General features: G+C 44.7%; 1 protein-coding gene across 2 annotated transcripts in view; it reads right to left on the bottom strand.

Annotated features, from left to right (window-relative positions):
- LVRN (laeverin) overlaps positions 1 to 18,839 on the bottom strand; it is a 195,003-nt gene that overhangs the window by 28,576 nt on the left and 147,588 nt on the right. For both annotated transcript variants that reach the window (XM_030193509.1, XM_030193510.1), the window contains one exon: positions 9,701 to 9,811. In XM_030193509.1, coding sequence (XP_030049369.1) covers positions 9,701 to 9,811 — 111 coding nt within the window. The remainder of the gene's footprint in view (positions 1 to 9,700; positions 9,812 to 18,839) is intronic.

The following is an 18,839-nucleotide window of genomic DNA, read 5'->3' as shown; positions in this document are numbered from 1 at the left end:
TGGGCCCAGCTATAATCTAACATTGGTCCTGTACATTCCAAAAACTGATATATTCCAGTCATTAAAGAGAGGATAAAATTACTTTTCTATCTTTGTTGTTTGGCCATTTTAATTTTCTGACCATGTTGGTCCCAGGCTCTGTTTTCTATTTTCTCTATATTTTCTTAACTTCAGTTCCAGGATCTTCTGTCCATTCGCCATTTCATCTCTCTCCTCTTGTTTTCACTTCCTCCCCTACATCCATCTCTAACACTGATCTCTTCCTTTCAATTTTCTTCCATTAATTTTTCTGCTTCTCTATCCAAATTTTTCTACTTTTTACCATTCAGTCCTCAATATCCCTTTTTACTATATCTACTGTACCTATAGCTTTCCATCTACTGTACCTATAGCTTTCTATCTCTTTGCTTTACCTCAGCCCTCCTATTTCCCATATATCTCTCTCCTTCCCAAGGCTCTTATTCCCCAGTCTTTCAATAACTCTCCCTTCTTTCTCATCCAGCTAGGTTCAGAATCTCCTCTTTCCCACTTCCCTGTCCAGCTGCTCCCTCTCTCTCCCTTCTCCATCCAGCTTCTCTCTGTCATCTATGTTCAGCATCTGCTGTCTCCCTAGTTTTCCCATGTCCAGTATCATCTTTTTGCCTAGTTTCCCCCATATTTAGCATCGCCTCTCTGTCTTCCTAGTTCCCACCCCAATGTCCATCTCTTCTGTCTTCCTACTCCCTCCCTCATCATATCCAGCATCTCCCCCGTCTCCTTATTCTCTCCTCCAACGGTGTTCTAGCATATTGGAAAATTGGAGCAAAAATGGTGTAAAGATAAAAGATGATTCAGTTAGGATTGCCTAATGTGAAGAAGTTCATATTTATAAGCAAGCTTTGAAGTCAGTTAGGAGAAAATATTATGATGGATTAATTGGGAAGAACTGTGCTAATGTGAAACAACTATTTTTTTTATTGTAAACTCTCTTACAAGAACTACTATAAATCAAGCTAAGACTGATGAACAACTTCCTTCTTCAAATCAATTAGCTGTTTCAAGATCTGGGTTTACTAAGGATGCAGTTGAGTTAAACGATGACTTTTGACCTACAGGGGGAGGGGGGTATACCTGCTGATTGAATTTGGAGGGATTTCTCCACCATTAGTGGAGAGAATTCTCTAAATTCGTTAAGAAATATGCTTCAACCTATTGTATGTCAGATACCTGTCCCTCTTATCTGATGGAACTGGCACACCATCATTTTGGGTCTATTTATTATTGTGGATTGAACCCTTGGGTAACTTTCCGGATCAGTTTGGAAAAATATTTGTAACCCCTATTTTGAAGGATGTAAAACAATCAAAATCATTAGTGTCTAATTACAGGTCGGTGGCCTCGACTCCATTTTTTACTAATTGTTAGAAGGTCTAGTTACGTTACAATTAACTCAATATTTAGAGCAATATGATATTCTCCATACATCTCAATCGGGCTTTTGGGTTTTTTATAGTACAGAAATGGTTATAGGTTCTTTGCTGGATAGGTTAAGATTGCTATTGAGTGAAGTAAAAAGCACATTAGTACTCTAGTTTGATTTATCATCTACTTTTGATTTAATGGATCATTCCTTCCTCTTATAGAATTTAGAGGATATAGGAATAACTGGAAATGTCTTGAAGTGGTTTAATGGTTTTTTAACTAAACGATCCCATAGGGTTAAATGGAATGGTGAACTGTCTTTGCTGTGGCGTAATTCCTGTGGAGTGCCGCTGGGGTCCACTTTATCTCTGGTGCTGTTCAATGTATTTTTGTGATCTCTTGGCTCTCTTCTAGGAGTAATGGTTTTCATCATTATATCTATGTGGATGACATTACGGTACTAATTCCTATTCCATCAAGTATTGATATTGATCTTTCTAGAGTTTCTCTTTGTATGAACCTATTGGATACATGGATGAGATATTATAAGTTAAAACTGAATTCAGATAAAACTAAAATTTTATGTTTTGATATGAAGCTAGAGAACATTCCAAAACTGATTATAGTAAATTCTTGTGATTATACCAATTCTAAGGTTATAAGAATTTTAGGAATCCAGGTGGACAGTGTGATATCACTGGAAACGCAGGTTAACTAGTTAAGAAGTGTTTTTTTTAATGATGAGAAAGTTGTGTACGATACAAAAATATTTTGATAGATATCAATTTGAGTGTTTAACGCATGCACACATTATCTTTTCTTGATTATTGCAATTTGATATATCTAGGTTGTACAAAGAAGCTATTAAAAATGGAAAGGGAAATGGGACTTGATATACTGCCATTCTGTGGTATTTTGCAACTACATTCAAAGCAGTTTACATATAAACAGGTACTTATTTTGTACCTGGGGCAATGGAGGGTTAAGTGACTTGCCCACAGTCACAAGGAGCTGCAGTGGGAATTGAACCCAGTTCCCCAGGATCAAAGTCCACTGCACTAACCACTAGGCTACTCCTCCACTCCATGCTGTCTGCTTTGATTATACAGACATTTAGCAGGCTCTCGGTTGCTTGAATATCTTCATCTGTCTAGATTTTGAAGAATCATTCTGACCCCTAAGGCAGGCATTTGCACGCCGACACATGGCCCGTGTCGGGTCATTTTCACATTCAAGAACGACATTCATCTCTATCCTGAAGGCCCAGTGTTGCTTTTTTGTTTCTAGAATCATTTTTAAGGTAAAATTATGTATCATACCTGATAATTTTCTTTCCATTAATCATAGCTGATCAATCCATAGACTGGTGGATTGTGTCCATCTACCAGCAGGTGGAGATAGAGAGCAATCCTTTTGCCTCCCTATATGTGGTCATGTGCTGCCGGAAACTCCTCAGTATGTCGATATTCAAGCTCCATCCGCAGGACTCAGCACTTAGAGAATTACACCCACAAAGGGACACTCTGCCCAGCTCACCACCGCCGAAACGGGGGAGGGGAATTAACCCAGCTCATCCCCACACAAGTGGGGGAGGGGAATCCGTCCAGCTCATCCCCGCGGAGCAGGGGAGGAACACCACACCCGCCGATGCGGGGGGATCTGGCTTATCCTGCAACCGCGGGAGGAGCTGACTGACCCTAACACCGCCGAAGCGGGAGGGGTACAAAGCTGCCCTACTGCCGCACGAAGCGGGAGGGAGTGCCGGTAGAATTTAAGTCTCAATCCAGCCCCGTAAAACGGAGGGGAGAGGAATGCAGCAGCTCACTGTAACACAAATTCGTCTCAACTCTTGAAGAATCCATTGAAAAACTTGAACACGAAGTCCTCCTGAACAGGAACTGAAGACTAAACTTGAACCTGAAATGCAACCAGAATATAAACAATACAGATATCTGGGAGGGGCTATGGATTGATCAGCTATGATTAATGGAAAGAAAATTATCAGGTATGATACATAATTTTACCTTCCATATCATCATGCTGATCAATCCATAGACTGGTGGGATGTACCGAAGCAGTACTCACCCAGGGCGGGACATAGAAATCCCTGACCGCAACACTGAAGCTCCAAACCGGGCCTCCGCCCGAGCAGCCACAGTCAAGCGGTAATGCCTGGAGAAGGTATGGGCCGATGCCCAAGTTGCCGCCTTGCAAATCTCTTCCAAGGAGACGGACCCGGCCTCTGCCATCGAGGCCGCCTGAGCTCTAGTGGAGTGAGCCTTCAGCTGGATAGGCGGCACCTTCCCCGCGGCCACATAAGCCGCTGCAATGGCTTCCTTGACCCATCTTGCCACTGTAGGCTTAGCAGCCTGCAGACCCTTACGAGGACCTGCAAACAGGACAAACAGATGATCCGACTTCCGGAAATCATTGGTCACTTCCAAGTATCTGATGATGACTCGTCTCACATCCAGATATTTGAGAGCAGAGTATTCCTCTGGGTAGTCCTCCCTAGGAAAGGAAGGGAGACAGAGCTGCTGATTCACATGGAAGCGAGAAACAATCTTGGGCAGGAAGGAAGGCACCGTGCGAATAGACACTCCTGCCTCAGTGAAGTGCAGAAAGGGCTCTCGACATGAGAGTGCCTGGAGCTCGGAAACTCTTCTGGCTGAAGTGATAGCCACCAAAAAGACTGCTTTCAACGTCAGGTCTTTCAGAGATGCCCTTGACAAGGGTTCAAAAGGCGGCTTCTGCAAGGCTCTTAGCACCAGGTTGAGATTCCACGCAGGCACCACTGAGTGCAGAGGAGGGCGCAAGTGATTAACTCCCTTGAGAAAGCGCACCACATCTGGCTGCGAAGCCAGGGAAGCACCCTTCAGGCGGCCCCTGAAGCAAGCCAGAGCCGCTACCTGGACTTTAAGGGAACTGAGCGACAGGCCTTTCTCCAGACCTTCTTGCAGGAACGCCAACACTGAAGAAATTGGAGCAGTGAAGGGAGAAAGTGAGCCTGCTTCACACCACGCTGCAAAGGTACGCCAAACCCTGGCGTAAGCAGTAGAAGTAGAGCGCTTCCTCGCTCTCAGCATAGTGGCGATGACCTTGTCTGAGAAGCCCTTCTTTCTCAGACGCTGCCGCTCAATAGCCAGGCCGTAAGACCAAAGGGGGAGGGATCCTCCATCACCACGGGACCCTGATGCAACAGGCCCTGCTCCACTGGCAGCCGCAGAGGATCGTCCACTGAGAGCCTGATCAAGTCCGCATACCAGGGACGTCTGGGCCAGTCCGGACCCACCAGGATTATCCGGCCCGGATGCTTTGCCACCCGGTCTAGCACCCTGCCCAACATGGGCCAGGGCGGGAACACATAGAGAAGCTCCTGTGTCGGCCACTGTTGGAGAAGAGCATCTACTCCCAGGGATCGAGGGTCCCGTCCTCTGCTGAAAAAGCGCGGCACTTGGCAATTGGCCGATGACGCCATCAGATCTAGGCTCGGCTGGCCCCAGCGCTTCGTGATGTCCAAGAACGCCTGAGCAGATAGCTGCCACTCTCCGGGATCCAAGGTATGGCGACTGAGAAAGTCCGCCTTGACATTCATGACTCCGGCAATGTGGGCCGCTGACAGCTGTTCCAGGTTCGCTTCCGCCCACTGGCATAGATTCATGGCCTCCTTGGCTAGAGGGGCGCTCTTGGTACCTCCCTGGCGGTTGACATAGGCCACAGCCGTGGCATTGTCCGACAGGACCCGTACTGGCTTCAACGCCAGTACCAGGATGAACTCCAAAAGCGCCAACCGAATGGCTCTGAGTTCCAGGAGGTTGATAGACCACTTTGCCTCTGCAGGAGACCAGAGCCCCTGCGCTGTCCTTCCCAAGCAGTGGGCTCCCCAGCCCGACAAAGAGGCGTCCGTCGTGACGACAATCCACTCCGGGGTCACCAGAGGCATTCCTGCAGACAACTTGTCTGTCTGCAGCCACCAGCTCAGCGCCTTGCGCACTGCTGGGTCCAAGGGAAGGCGCACAGCATAATCCTCCGACACCGGAGTCCAGCGCTGCAGCAGAGAGTGTTGTAGTGGTCTCATATGAGCCCTGGCCCAGGGCACTACTTCCATCGTGGCGTCATAGAACCCAACAGCTGCACATAGTCCCAAGCCCGAAGAGGAGAGGCTACTAGGAACTGGTCCACCTGAGCCTGAAGTTTGACAATCCGATTGTCCGGCAGGAACACTCTGCCCACTTGGGTGTCGAATCGAACTCCCACATACTCCAGGGACTGAGTCGGGCGCAGCTGGCTCTTCTCCCAGTTGATGATCCACCCCAGGGAGCTCAAAAGAGCAATCACCCGGTCCACAGCTTTGCCGTACTCTGCATAAGAGGGGGCTCGGATCAACCAGTCGTCCAGATAAGGATGGACTTGTACTCCTTCCTTTCGCAGGAAGGCCGTGATGACCACCATTACTTTGGAGAAGGTCCGCGGAGCAGTAGCCAACCCGAAAGGGAGGGCTCTGAACTGGAAGTGTCGGCCCAGGACTGCAAAATGCAGAAAGCGTTGATGAGGAGGCCAGATGGGAATATGCAGGTACGCTTCCTTGATGTCCAAGGAAGCCAAAAACTCCCCTGCCTTCACTGCCGCTATAACAGAGCGGAGAGTCTCCATGCGAAAGTGCCGCACTTTCAAGGCCCGATTGACCCCTTTGAGGTCGAGGATAGGCCGGACAGAACCTCCTTTCTTTGGTACCACAAAGTAAATGGAGTAACGTCCCTTGCCAATCTGATTTTCTGGCACCGGAACGACCGCACCCAGGCGTATCAGGTTGTCCAAGGTCTGCTGCACTGCCACAGCTTGACCGGAGACTTGCAGGGAGAGAGTACAAACCCGTCTCTTAAGGGTCGGCAGAACTCTAGCTTGTAGCCGTCTCTGATGACTTCCAGAACCCAAGCGTCTGAAGTTACCCTGGTCCACTCGCCTAGAAACGAGGACAGGCGTCCTCCAATCTGCACTGGGCCATGGACCAGGGCCCCGTCATTGGGTACGAGACCCTGGGGGAGGACCGGAGGGCGCACCTCCGGGACGGCGGTCTCTGCGAAAGGAATGCTGCTTGGGGGAGAAGTTCCTTTTGAAGGAAGAGGGGGCAGAGGAGCCCGACTTGCCCGGGTGGTACCGACGGGCTTCCTGAAACCGTCCTCTGGAGTTACCAGGGCAAGCACCACCGGCCCGAGCCCTGACCTCTGGTAACCTCTTGCCCTTAGACGTGCCGAGATCGGTCACAATTTTGTCCAGCTCGACCCCAAAGAGCAGCTTGCCTTTAAAAGGCAACTTAGCCAGGCGGGACTTAGATGCGTGGTCAGCAGACCAATGCTTCAGCCAAAGCCATCGCCGCGCAGAGACTGTCTGAGCCATACCTTTAGCCGAGGCTCTCAAGACATCATACAGTAAGTCTGCCAAATAAGCCAGGCCCGATTCCAGGGCCGGCCAGTCAGCCCTCAAGGAAGGATCCGAGGGGGAAGCCCGCTGCACAATCGTCAGGCACGCCCTGGCCACGTAGGAGCCGCAAACTGAGGCCTGCAAACTTAAAGCAGCCGCCTCAAAGGACGACCTTAAGGCCGCCTCCAATCTTCTGTCTTGGGCGTCCTTTAGGGCCGTGCCACCTTCCACCGGCAACGCCGTTTTCTTAGTCACCGCAGTGATTAAAGAATCCACGGTAGGCCAAAGAAAGGTCTCCCGTTCACTTTCAGGCAAAGGATAGAGGCGGGACATAGCCCTAGCCACTTTAAGGCTCGCTTCCGGGACATCCCATTGAGCCGAAATTAAGGTGTGCATGGCATCATGCACATGGAAGGTTCTAGGCGGGCGCTTCTTCCCCAGCATAATGGCGGAGCCAACAGGGGCTGAGGGAGAGACGTCCTCTGGACAGGAAATCTTCAAAATGCTCATGGCCTGCACTAACAGGTTGGGCAAATCCTCTGAGCGAAAGATCCGTGCTGCAGAGGGGTCATCCGCTCCATCCGAGCGGGAATCCGTCTCCTCCAAGGAATCCCAAAAGGACCGTTGGGAGAACTCAGATACGCTGCCCTCATCTACATCAGAGGAAACAGAGTCCTCTAAGGCCTAGGAATCCACCCGAGGGCGTTTACTTCCGGGGGCCTCAACCCCTTTATCGGACAAGGGAGAAGGGGCAGCGTTTTGCATAAGAAAGGCCTGATGCAGCAGCAAAATAAACTCGGGGGAGAAACCCCCCAGACTGTGCACTTCAGCAGCCTGGGCCACAGCCCTAGACGCACCCTCAACCGGCGCTCGCAAGAGCGGGGGAGAAACATGCTGCGCATCCAAGATGGCGTCCGGCGCGACACTCCGTGAAGGAGCCGCGCGGGAAGAATGGCGCTTAACTAGCCGCTTTTCTGCCGTCGCCCAAATGAAGGGCGGCCATGGCATTAACGTCTCCCACCTCAAGGGCGGCCCAAGAAGAAGCCATCCGAGCAGCGTGGCCGGCCAAGATGGCGGAGGCGAGCAGCGGGGGATGGGCGTTTATGGCGGGAAAAACTGCCGCACCCGAGGAAGAACCGGGACACTGACCGGCCTCCAAAACTGACACCCAACAAGGGCGAATCAGACTTTAAAACCCCCGCATCCCCGCTAGACGTGCACACGCGGTCCGGGGAGCGATTCTTTGCGCCCTCGCCCTCCGACGCCATCAGCCACGTGGAGATCAATCGGGGAACCCCCTGCCCGCTACAAAAAGGTAAAATTACCTGCTTTCCGCTCCGAGCTGTAACGACCTGGTGTCCCAGTGAGTAGCTGCAATAAACGTTTAAATAAACGTCGAAATAAACGCCCTTAAGGACGTCCAAAATTTTTTTTTAAACGGAGCCAGCGGGAGGGGGGAGAAAAGGAGGGACCTGGCACCACCAGGTTTGCACTTGCTCAAGAAGAGCCCTCAACCCCAGGCACTCAACAAAACCTAAAAATTAGGCTTGGAGGCCTAGCCAGAGCTGCTGCTGTGTGTGACCACCACCTGCTGAGATAGAGAACATACTGAGGAGTTTCCGGCAGCACATGACCGCACATAGGGAGGCAAAAGGATTGCTCTCTATCTCCACCTGCTGGTAGATGGACACAACCCACCAGTCTATGGATTGATCAGCATGATGATATGGAAACATGTTTGTTTTTTATTTAAAATACTACAGGGCTTGGTTCTGGATTTTTTTTTTTTGTCTCATTTTTGCTTTGGTACTGTTTCTAGAATTAGAAGGCCTGGTAATCTCATGCTATTTGCCTTTCCCTCATTTAAGGAACAGAAGCATCTAACGATCTTTGAGAAGTTATTGGCTTTTCAAGCAGCAAGGTTCTGGAAGGACTTTGCTATTTTCTTTTCATTTCCTCAACAGAACTTTACAATTAGAAGGAAGATTAATATTTGATTATTTAAGAAATTTATTTTGCAAGATTAATATTTTAGGTTAGTGTTATCTTTACTTAATGTTTATGTAATTCCCAGAGATTGATCTGGCCTCTTGATTTTTGTAACCTGCTTAGAACTGTGAGGCGATAGCGGGATATAAGTTAGAAATGTAATGTAATGTCTGTCCTCTAATCTTCCCTCCCTCCAGCAGGGGTCCACCCCAACCAGCATCAACTTTCCTCACTTTCTGGCTGGCTAAGGCAGACTGCAGTGAAGCACCCCACTCCCAAGTCTTGCAGCAGCCACAGTAGCAGATAAGAAGCAAGGGGCCTTGAGCCCACAACTGTGCAGAAGGCTCAATCTCATTCCATTCCCACAGAAACAAGAACTCTGCATGAGGAGTAGGATGCAGCTAAGTCTGCTGCAAAGTCTCGGGCTTTGTGCTTCCTATTTGCTACTGCAACTGTTGTAAGATTGGGAATGCGGGTGCTTCACTGCAATTTGTCTTGGCCCACAGCATCAGAGAGAAGGGTTGGAGGCAGGAGACAAAGGTTGGAAGGCAATGGCAGATCAATCTGAAATTAGTCTCCCCAAGCCTAAGACCTTGGTTAGTAGTATAACCTTTTTCTTTGCTTGATATTTCTTCCAAAAACTGTGTTTCCATCAGATAGGATTTATAATGACCATAAATACAGGGAATGTAACACAACCTTTGAGTGCATGTGTTATACTATTTCATTTACTTTGTATCCAACTTATTTCAATATCAAACAAATATTAGCACCATTTGCTAATAACCACTTCATCCCTCTTTCCAGTTATCCAATATTGTCAAACTGTGTAAGTCTTGCATCTAAAGCTGACAACTGAAGGTGTATAGGTGTATTCTAGTACACTCACTTATTGTTTGAAGGATCTTTCATCCATCTTTGGTAGAGGTCAGTTGCTAGCTGGAGACAGTCCTGAAGGCCAAATGCGCATGCTTCACGAATAATTGTTTCCAATGTTGTTCTTGAAGGAAGTGCCAGATTAAGAGAAACAAAACATAAATCATGCTATGTATTATCTACATAACAAATGATTAATGAACATGGTATAATTTGCTAATTAACAAAGGGCACAAAATAAGCTGTTCATGAACCAAAAGAAACATCCAGAAGATCAGTTTCTTTGTTTTCCGGCTGCAGTCTCACTATAAGAGGGTAATTTTTATAACACGGCACCTACAAAAATAATCTCAAAAATGTGCTGAAACCATCCTGACTAGAATACAAATGTTCTTGAACAGTTACAGCTGCTCCCCTGCTCTGAGGCATGTACAATTACAAACATGTAGTCTGTGTGGATATTTTATAAAGTATGCATGGACCTCACAATTCCATCCCATCGCTGTCCAGGCACTGTTCCCAGGAACACCTATGTACGGATTATGTAGAAAAAAAAATCACCGGTTTTTATCAGCATGCATACTTGTGTGCAAGTATACACCTACACAATTTAATCCTAGCCATTTTCTACATGTGGAACAGGTGTTTATAAACATAGCATGTGATGTCATACAGAGCACGCTGAAGTGTTCCCAGAGTGGATACTGGGATGCATTCTGAGATACATTCAAATGTTATAAAATACATGGAAACTGAGGCGGAAAAGTTATCCTGCCTTGGTATAATCATACCCCACCGACCCAACATAAAAATACCTGGTCACTTGCGACACAATGTAACCAAAGACCGCAACGAACATTACCTGACTCTTCTTCCCCCCTTTCCCCCTCTAAGTTCCCCCCAACTGTACCTACCATACATGTACCTCATTCTTCCACAATATCACTTTGTATTCATTCATACCATGTATTTGTTCAGGCCGGAATCGGCTAACGCCGTTAACGGTTATATGTAAGCCACACTGACTTTGCAAAAAGGTGGGAAAATGTGGGATACAAATGTAACAAACAAATAAATAAAATAAATAAATAAATAAGTGTAACTTTGTGTGGGAGCTTTCATGGCAGCTTTTTTTTTTTAAGACATGTATAAGCACTGATTTTTAGCATTGGAGCAACAGATTTCATAATCTTCTATTGCATGAGCGTAGGACGGTGGGTCCCTCACAGAAGAAGAGGACACAATTTCTGGAGATTTGGGGTTCTTACACTCAGTCTCTGGCTCCACGCGCGCGCAGCTCAGTGTTAAATGGTTTATAATCTTTTTTTTTTAAGGGGGGAGGGGGAGTTTAAAGGAGGGGGGAAGGTACACGAATGTCCACTTGGATGCGCATGTGCCTTATTATGGAGTATTTTTAGTTGCACCGCTTTGGTTGGGGGGTAGATTTAAGGGAAGGGGTGGGGGGAGGGGGATTCAGAAAAGGAGGGGATTAAACCCAAAACACAATTTTACTCTGAATTATTCTTGAGTGTCCTGTATATGTAAAAAAAAACCATTGAGTGTTGACTAGTATTGGAGGGTGTGAACTTATTTCAAGCTCATGTTTGTACTTCTTGCAAATGGTGTAATTGTTTGCACTGTCAGTTGGATCTTAATAAAAGTGTTGAAACATAAAGACATGTATAAGCAGATACGATGTCTTTTATAAAAGAGGTGCAATATATGCACTATTATTAATGGGTACCTTGGCTGTGGATACATTTAAAAGATATTTAGAAGATAACAAAAACAGGTTTTTATACACAGAGAAGGCTTCTCATAAAATTCCCAGCGGCACTTTATATTTGAATAAACTTATGAATATGCATGTTTATCTCATCTGAATGGTGGACTATCTGGGGGCAAGAGTGAGCTAAGGTTAGCATTTACACGTTTTGGCTCCTGTTTAATAAAAGGGGTCTATATGCTGAGCTATGTTCGCTATTAACATAGCAGTTAGCGCATGCTAACTTAACCTGGGCTCTATATTCACTGGTCTGCATTTAAACTCCAGTGTTTTTAACTCAGTCATGAATATTCAGCACTGCTATATGTATAGTCAATGTATACTGAATATACGGTATACATGTCTACTGAATTATACGTATAACTATGTGGTTTAATTCTGACTGATGGCTTAAATTAAACCACTTAGCAGAAATTAACTCACACAGTAGAGATTGTCACGCAGCATATTAAAATGAATGGTAATGAGGCTATTCTGCTCCAAAGTGTGAGTCACCAGGGCTATTTGTTTGGGGGAGTCAGGGGAATTGGATGATTTGGGGGGGGGGGGGGTAACTCAGAGGTGTGGGGGATCAGGGAATTTATTCTGGGAGGAGGGGTGGAGGTGACCCTTTGTGTGGCAGAGGTATTTTTTTCTAATTAAAAAAAAATGTCCCTCTTACTGTCAGTGCTTGAGCCCGATCATTGCTCATGCACTGACAGAATGGGGGGTATTTTAGCAATGAGCTGCAGATTATTGTGGTGGTGTGCACCATTTCTTTCTGACAGTGCACACTTTTAACATGGAAGTAATTTTCATGCTGATTGATTACTGCATCTTGGTGTTAAATGTTTGCAGATAGCTCACATTAGAAGCCATGCATTCAGTGGTTCTAATATATGGCTTTCTGCATCGACCCCTCTGTGCTTTCCACTTTGTTGGACTAAGTTGGGAACAAACTTCTTGAATTTATGCATCATGCTGCCTCTATGATCTTATTCAAATCCAATCTAAAACCCAAACCTTTAAGGCTGCTATTAAGTCTTAACCTGTTCCTCCTGATCACAGACTTACTGGTTTTAGCCATTTAATTAATAAATGGATGTCTCAAGTCTCTTTCATCTCTAATGTGTATGTATGTCCACATATATACGATTCTATTTGTGAGGGATCAATTATTAGGATGCAGGAAAGTTTTGTATGTTTATAACAAATGTTCTAATACGACTACTGTTGGTGCGTGCCTATATAGGTTTTCTTTTTTGTGTGATTGTTTGTTTGTATGACATTTTGATGCTTATATTGGAGGTACACGCTGCCGAGATACAGGGTCTTCTTTGAGACATGTATAGAGTAGGCAGGGTAGAATAGTTTAGTCTTTTATTGTATTGAAATTGCGAGCACATCGCTGATTGTGTTTCGTTATCCAGTGAGTTTGTAATTATTTCTACCGGATGTGACGTCCAGTTTTTTTCCCTGAATCAGCTGGATGGCGGGTTTTGGGCGCGTCTGCTGTAGAGGGGTTTAAATTCTCACAGGATTGTGGGTAGTTTTGGCGCACATTCTTTTTGCTGTATTAACGACTTGCTGGGTAAGTCACACTAGGTTTTAGTGTTGTTAGTATCACTTTTTGGGTTGCAACAGTTTATATTGTAAGATATGTGAATGTATGTTTGTGTGTTTGTTTTTTAGGTTTCTGCCACAGTTTGGCATCGCGGGGCACTCTACCCCTGACGAAGCCCAAGCTGGCGAAATGGGACTGTTGGGGAGGCACTTGTTTGAGCCGCAATAAGCTAAGTAGCTGTGGTTGGCAGCAATGTTTTGCACTATGGCTGTTATATATAGTATTTATAAGTATTAGAAGTGCACGAATGAACACCCAGGGAGGAGGTTGGTAGAGGACCAGTGATTATACGATGGTGATTATATTTATGTAATCTTATTGATTAAAAGTTGTCACCGGTCTGAGGTCCTCTCCCTCTCCATTATGAATACACTATCTTACAATTTATATCTATTACCTGCTGTTTTATGGTTGATACCTTTTATAATCCAGCGGAGTTGTTCCCACAAGTATTTGTTACATACACTTACTAGTGCTACAGAAATGCTGATTAGTTAACAGTAGTAATTGCAAATGATTTTTGTGTAAACCATGATAAACTTAATATTGCCCATGATCTATTCTATGCAAACTCAATTTTTTGTGACTAATGAACCATAATAACCACTAGATGGCAAACTGTGTCTTGGATATGGGACACTATACAATACAATGCAATACAACACAATCTAAGGCTTATCGACTGCCCAACACCCAACAGGAGGTCCAGAGCAGTTTACAGTAAAAATGTAACCAATACAATCATAGAGAATCACAATTTAAGTACAAAGTAAATAATTTACAATAAAAATAATAAATCCTATAGTTTTACAACAAAAGTCTATTAAAGAGGAAAGTTTTTAATTTCTTGCAAAATGATAGATCATTTTGTTCCTTTTTGATAGTCACAGGTATATTATTCCAGGCATAGGTTGCCTGATAAAAGAATAAAGAATTAAATGGACGTTTATATCATAGACCTGTAGTGAAAGGGTACAATAATGAAAGTTGCCCATGAAGCCGAAAAGGGAAAGTCTAGTGCCTATGTTTACTAAGGTGCGCTCTAGGTGCGTTAGCTTTTTAACGCGCATAAATGGTTTACGCGCGTTAAACACTAATGCGCCCATAGAAATGTATAGGCACGTTAGCGTTTAATGCGCCTTAACTTTAAAGGCACGTTAGAAACGCTAACACACCTTAGTACACATACCGCTAGATGCTGGTCATTCTAACAAATTAACCACATATTCAGATGTCCATCATAAAAAATTTGGTGGACAATATATATAGCACTTTAAAAGTAGTACGGGCCTGTATAGGAATCCAGTGGATTCTTATTGAAGACGGAGAAATACTGTAGCGACTGTAGCCATTGTGAGGGAGTGTGGAAGCAGATGCTGAAGTACTATCTCAATACTTATGTCCTTCTTCTTTCATCAACTAGACAGATGTGTGCATGAACATTAAGGGGCCCTTTTACTAAGCCGCATAAGCATCTATGTGAGCTCAGCATGTGCCAAAATTGAGTTACCGCCCGACTACTGCATGGCTCTTGCGATAATTTCATTTTTGGCGTGCATCCGATACGCATGTCTGAAACATATTTTTTATTTTCGGCCGCGCGTAATGGATGCATGCCAAGTGGCATTTGATGCATGTAGGTCATTACTGCCCGGATTCTTTACTGCTAGGTCAATGGCTGGTGGTAAGGTCTCAGACCCAAAATAGACGCGCAGCAATTTTGATTTTGCCGCACGTCCATTTTCGGCAAAAAAGCGCCTTTTTTACAGGTGCGCTAAAAAATGGATCGGCACGCACCCAAAACCCATGTCTACACTACCGTAAGCTATTTTTCAGCATGCTTTTGTAAAAGGACCCCTAGGTTTCCTTGTTTTATTTTAATATTTGCTAACTTATATAATTAGATTTGTTTTTGATATTTCCTATGTAAGCATTATCCATAACAAGGAAAAGTATTTTACCCATAATGAAAAATTTTAAAATGTGATCCACAGGCAAACTTGTAAAACACTATACGATCTTTTTACTAAGCTATGTTAGGCACTATTGTGCACCTAATGCAGCTTAAAATGGTGTACCGTGGGACATGCTCATGTGTCCTGTGGTAACTGCAAAATTAGCATGCGCTAATCCATGTGCTAAAAAATAATTGTGTTCTTTTTGGAGGAAGCATGTAAGGGGGCAGAGAATGGACGTTCCTATGCTAAACAGTTAGCGCATCCATATTAGCACTGCTAACTGGTTAGCACCGGAATACCACGTGAGCCCTTACTGCCTTCAAAATGAGTGGCAGTGAGTACTCATGTGACAATTTTTTAAAAAATTATTACTCGTTAATGGCAACTTTAACTTTAGCACATAGCCATTAATACAAAAAAATAGAAAATCGGCCATTTTATAGCTGTGGTAAAAATGGCCTTAGCACGCGGGAAAAACCTGTGCAAGGGTGTGCTAAGGCCACTTTTTTCTGAAGCTTAGTAAAACGACCCCTATGAGCCTCCAAACACTGGGAGGAGATAAGAAGAAAACCAGAAAGAAAAATTAAAATCACAACTGATTATTCTAAATACTTGCACAAAATGATTTGTTCCTAAACATTCCACCAGTTGTATAACCATAATGGAATATCCATACAAGCTTACTTCAGAAACCTCTTAAGCCTATATGAATTGCTGCTCCTTAATGGGATGGTTGGGAAAAAACAAATAAACCCTTTTCTTTCTATTTAATCAAACAGTTTCTTGGAATGGCCTGAAGTAACAGTAAGAGAGTTGGAAAATAGGTGCAAAAGAGTTGGAAAATAGGTTAAAGGAGCCCCAAACTGGAAGAGCTCTGACCCAGATGGAGTGACCAACTTTTGGCTCAAACAGTTAACATCCCTTCACCAATGGGCCCTTTCACTAAGCTGCGTAGGCGCCTACGCAAATCCAAAGTGCGCCAACTTGAAACTACCGCCTGGCTACCGCGTGGCCCGGGCAGTAATTTCATTTTTTATGTGTGTCCAATATATGCGCCAGAAAATATTTATTGTTTTCCTACACACGATGCTAACCAGGCAGTAATCGGCAGTGTACCTGCTGATTACCGTTTAACGCATGGGACCTTACCACTAAGTCAATGGGTGGCGGTAAGGTTTCAGACCCAAAATGGATGCGTGCCAATTTTTATTTTGATGCACGTCCATTTGCGGCCCCCTCCAAAAAGGCCTTATTTATAGGCGCTCTGAAAAATGGATCTGTGCATATCCAGTACACACGTCTACACTAGTGCAGGCCATTTTTCAGCACACCTTAGACCCCCAAGACTTGGCACACTGCAAAAAAAAAAAAAAACCCAAACCAAACCAAAAAACAAACAAAAAACTACTTCCACAGGGAGATCCAAGTAGTGTTCCCAAAAATTACAGACCAATAAATTGTTTACCCACAATCTACAAGTTGTTCATTAAAAAAGATGCTGATGCAATATATGACAATGACATTAATAACATCATGGCAATAAAGAAGAAGGGCAATAAGAAAGGAGCAAATGGAAAGGCCAGCTATTGTAAAGACATCATGGCTAGTGCTAAGTAAAGCAGAAATCTGTGTAGCATGGATTGATATAAGAAAGCCTTTGATAGTGTCTCACATTCCTGGATAATAAATTGCCTCAAAATATATACCCCCCCTTTATTGACTGAGTACATTAACTTCAACATTAAAATGTGAAAGCTATACTCCATCTACAGTATGAAGATGGCCAATATGTCATTCTTAACATCAAGATCCAGTTATGTTTGGGCACTTAGGGGCCCTTTTACTAAGATTCGGTAGGGCCTACATGTGTGCAGCGCACACCAAAACGAGACTACCGCTAGGCTAGCGTGCTCCCCTGGTGGTAATTTTGGATTTGGTGTGTGCCGATTCTGGGGGTAGAAATTATTTATTTATTTTCTACCATATAAGGCATTTCCGGTGGTAATCAGCAGTTGGCGCACACTGAACGGTTACCACGCATGTTGCATGTGAGCTCTTTCCGCTAGATCAATGGTTGACAGTAAGGGCGCAGGCCATAAATAGGCATACACTAATTTTAGTTTTAGCGCAGGCCCATTAAAAAAATGCCTTTTCCCAGGCATGGTAAAAAATAGCCCAATGCGCACCAAAAACACGCGTCCACACTACTGCAGGCCACTTTATACCACAGCTTAGTAAAAGGACCCCTTAATCCTTTGAGTATGTTTCAGGATTTAGGATTTACACTTAATCCTAAAGCTAGCAAAGACCCAGCGGTAGCCTTATATTCTGCAGCATGCCAGTGGGTGGCTTTGGGGAGGGTGTCAGGTAGACAGGAGAACTGTTGGTGTGGGGGAGTAAGATGAGGCAATGCTGGGTGGGGTGGAGAAATAATTGTTGGACATGCGGGGGGGGGGGGGGGGGGAGCGAGATACTGCATGAGGAGAAGAGGGAGCGGAAGGGAAAATTGCTTTACCTGGGATGAAGATGTTGGATGGGTGGGAGGGAAGAGAGTAGGAGAAATGCTGGACCATGGGGAGGTGGTAGGAAGGAAGAAAGAAGGGACAGGAAGATCTTGGTGGGGCAAAGTGGAAGTGACAGGGAGATGTCAGGCTTTGAGGGTAGGGAGGGGAGAAAGAGGGGTCAGATGTTAGGCTAGATGTGTGGAGGGTGGGAGACACTAGGAATGGTGCAAACCATGTGGGAGAGGTTCAGCAGTGAAGGGTAGGGGATTGGCAAGAAAATGAATGAGAGGATAATGATTACTGGGGGTAGAAATATGGTAATGGTGAGTAAATTGAAGATGGAAGGAAATGGAAGGCTGGGAAAAATGGGGAATATGAATGCTAGTGGGTGAAAGAAGGAGATGGTAATTTGATAGGTGTCTGAAAAAGAAGGAAATAGTTAGAAAGAGGGTGAAATTTGAGTGGACATAGAGCAGAAGAGAAAAAGATATAAAATGGAAAGATCAATATGTCAGAGTCATGTGTAGTGAGGAAACGAAACAAGAGGGAAGAAAAGACAAATAGACAGCAGCTGATTGAAAGAGAATTAGCAAAAGACACAGGAAAGCAGGAAAGAGAAACTGAAACCAGTATGATGAAATAAAATGTCCAGGCAACAAAGACAGATCGACCCGCACCAAAACAGCGGGCTAGGGGAGCCTCATTCGGAGGCACTGACGCTAAGGGTGTAATGGGAGAGGTGAACAATGAGGGAGCTTGGACTGGGCTTTTGTCACAGGGAAGAGCACCCATGGCAGTGGTTTTGTTGGAGAGCATTCAGAATGCTCTCCAGAAGCTGGACTCCACAGTCAGCAAGTCAGCTCAAGAGCTTTCGAAGCTTGTGAGTAAAGTTGACTTGATGTTTGGAATCTGTGAAATTGGAGTTCTTAGGACAAATCAAAGATATTCAGAAGGATGTGAAATCCCTTCAAGATCTCACCTCTGCTATTGTGAAAAATAAGGTTCTCTTGCACAATAAGACTGAACAAATCAAAAATTATAACATGAGGTTGAACCTTAGGATTTAAAAATTTCCTAAGTCTCCAGGCATGTCTCCTCGGACTGTCCTTCCCCATGTTTAAACTTGTACAGCGCTGCGTAACCCTGGCAGCGCTATAGAAATGCTAAGTAGTAGTAGTAAGTAGTAGTGTTTTAAAAAGATATTTGATAAAAGTGCTTAAATATTCTTCAGAAGGTATTCCCCCATTGAACAAAATATATTATATTCCTACTTTGGCTGGAGAGAGGGGAGATCGATTGCG

The sequence above is a fragment of the Microcaecilia unicolor genome, chromosome 2 (assembly GCF_901765095.1).
Source record: "Microcaecilia unicolor chromosome 2, aMicUni1.1, whole genome shotgun sequence".
NCBI lineage: Eukaryota > Metazoa > Chordata > Amphibia > Gymnophiona > Siphonopidae > Microcaecilia > Microcaecilia unicolor.
The sequence above is the reverse complement of the archived record's forward strand: the minus strand, read 5'-3'. Positions and strand labels throughout refer to the sequence as shown.